This window comes from Portunus trituberculatus, unplaced genomic scaffold (genome assembly GCF_017591435.1).
Source record: "Portunus trituberculatus isolate SZX2019 unplaced genomic scaffold, ASM1759143v1 PGA_scaffold_80__1_contigs__length_24795, whole genome shotgun sequence".
In the NCBI taxonomy this organism is placed as follows: Eukaryota; Metazoa; Arthropoda; class Malacostraca; order Decapoda; family Portunidae; genus Portunus; species Portunus trituberculatus.
Window position 1 is genome coordinate 7176 of NW_025541721.1, and position 2465 is coordinate 9640.

The 2465-nt window shown below is 46.8% G+C and overlaps 1 protein-coding gene across 1 annotated transcript; it reads right to left on the reverse strand.

Moving 5' to 3' along the window:
- Positions 1–379: 379 nt before the first annotated feature.
- On the reverse strand, positions 380–2199 carry LOC123501016. The gene is made up of 2 exons (XM_045249565.1): positions 1579–2199; positions 380–1427 (listed from the first exon to the last, which is right to left on the reverse strand). The coding sequence occupies exon 1, from the start codon at positions 2197–2199 to the stop codon at positions 1606–1608; it is 594 nt and encodes a 197-aa protein (XP_045105500.1). The 3' UTR covers positions 380–1427; positions 1579–1605.
- Between the last annotated feature and the right edge of the window lie 266 nt (positions 2200–2465).

Below are 2465 nucleotides of genomic sequence, written 5' to 3' on the forward strand. Positions count from 1 at the left end.
CAACAGTAAGTAAATGTAATTTTTCTCTCAAAATGTAAATCATAATGCACGTGTATATATATATATATATATATATATATATATATATATATATATATATATATATATATATATATATATATATATATATATATATATATATATATATATATATATATATATATATATATATATATATATATATATATATATTTATACTCTTGTAGGCATACGAGGTTGAAAGCTATAGCAATTTCTCCTTTAATGATTTTCTTATGTACGGTTTCTATTTGGCGTACTGTTTTTCGTTGTTCCTCCGGTAGCTGGAGCAAAAGCTCAGTGAAGTGGGGTGACGTTTCGGAACTAACTTGTTCCATCTTCAGGCTCAGTATGGTGTCGGTTTCAAAGTTTTAAAGTATATTAGGAAAGATAGGTTACACAAGATGGGGGGTGGTGTACCGCAACTGGTACAACAGAAGAAAAAGTAAGGAAATATAGAAATATAGTAGGAGATGAAAGTAGCTAGGCAGTCCGGCCTGCTACTGTAAAGGGCAGTATGTGCTGGCTAGGTTAAGGGTGGAAACCGGAGTTCCCGGGGGAAAACCACCCATACTGCTGTGAGATAGGTAAGGAGTGAGCTGGAGGGTTACATAGCACTTATACATATGTGATTCTAACATCTACTAGAAAGGAACAGTGGTATATACAGATTGTCAAAGATATTACAAATTATTACAAATTATTACAAATTACAAATTACCACAGCAACACAGATGTATTCTGGGTGGAAACCGGAGCTCCCGGAGGAAAACCACCCGTGCTGCTGTGGATGTCTTATGGCTAAAAGAAAATATATACAAATATATTGATATATGTATGTCCCGTAAGTGTCACAGTATGGTTATTGTCTTTTCTGGTGGCACGTGAAGTTTCAACAGCACTTCAAGGCGAGTGTCATTTCCTGTAGTGGTGGTGGTCGATGTTAGTTGTTCCTGCAGCTTTGTAGGGCGGCAGGGAGAGTTCCGCGAACGATGTTGAAGACATGGTTGGCAGGATGGTCGTGGGTAACCTGGTCCGTTGTCATTTCCTGCACAAACCCTTCATTGGTGCGTCCCGGGAGCTCAGCTCCACTGCTGGGAGTTTTGCAAGCATCCTGGTGGCCAAGTACCCCTTGCTGTGACGTAGGCCACTGTCCCAGCAACTCAGGGCGTAGGGCTTGAGGGGGTAAACACACCGAAGAAACCAGCACTGGGGCTGCCATCGGTGTCATCTGGGGATGTCATCGGTCATGGCAGGTTCCCAGAGTGCCTTGTCTCCTCTCCGCTGGTCAGCTGCACCGTCATCTCCTGGGTCCTCGAATCTCGGTAGGGCAGGCATGCGATCTCTCCCCCAGTCATCACCAATCGGGAGATGGTGTGGCCGCCGTGGAGGTGGTAGCAAGAAATGTTCTGTAGGTAAATTTACAACTAATAGTATGACATAGTAAGGCGTAGTAATGCGTGGGGGAGAAGGGTGAAAAGGATACAGGTTACAGTATATTAGGGGAGTGGTAAGGGGCCAAGTAATCAGAATTTTAAAAATGGAATTTTAACTTTTCACCTGCAATTTTAGGAAACTCCTTGGAAATCAGGCATGCTGTCGATGTGGAGTCTCCTCGTGCAGTGCCTGCAGGTGTTGGTGCTGATCCCATCCCTCGTCCTCCATCCGCTGCCATACTTTGGTGGCCATCTCGTGGAGGTGGACGTTCAGGGCTGGGAGGGACGCGGCCTCGTGGAGCGATGCTGAGCTGGTGAAGTCGTCCCATCTAGTACCGAAGGCAAACCTCAGGGCGCTATTCTGCACTTCCTGCAGTCTGCTGATGGCTGTGTTGGAGAGTGTATGCAAAGGAATAGGCGGGTAAGTGAGAATAGGCAGAACAAGAGCCTTAATAAGATGGAGACCAGTGGCCAAGTCCCTGAAGCGATACAGCCCGGTAAGGGCTGATCTCACTCTTGTTACACGTTGTGACACGTGGGTGGTGTATCCTATGGAGGCCACAGACAGACCCAAGAGAGAACCCCTGGGACTGAACTCGACGTCATCCCCGTCCACGAGCAGTGGTGCGGGGTTTTTTATGGCAAGGGGGATAACGGTGAACTTGGCCATGTTGGTCCTGATCCTCCACTCCCTCTCATAGGCGTTGACACGGGTGATCTCTCTGCTGGTGCGGGAGTTCGTCATCCTGCTGGAGCGGCCTGGGTGGTAAACAACCTGGGAAACATCGTCAGCATACAGTACGTTAATACTAGCATCAGCAATTGGGCAGTCGCTGGTGCAGATGTTGTATAGGGTGGGCGAGAGCACACTTCCTTGTGGGACTCCGGTAGCGAGAGGGAAAGCTGGACCGAGGTGATTCCCTACTCTCACCCTGTGCCAGTAAGACGGGCAGGGTCAGCGGAGTCATAAGGGTAGGTCCTTTGCACAGAGGCAGCCATGTAATCCAGCAC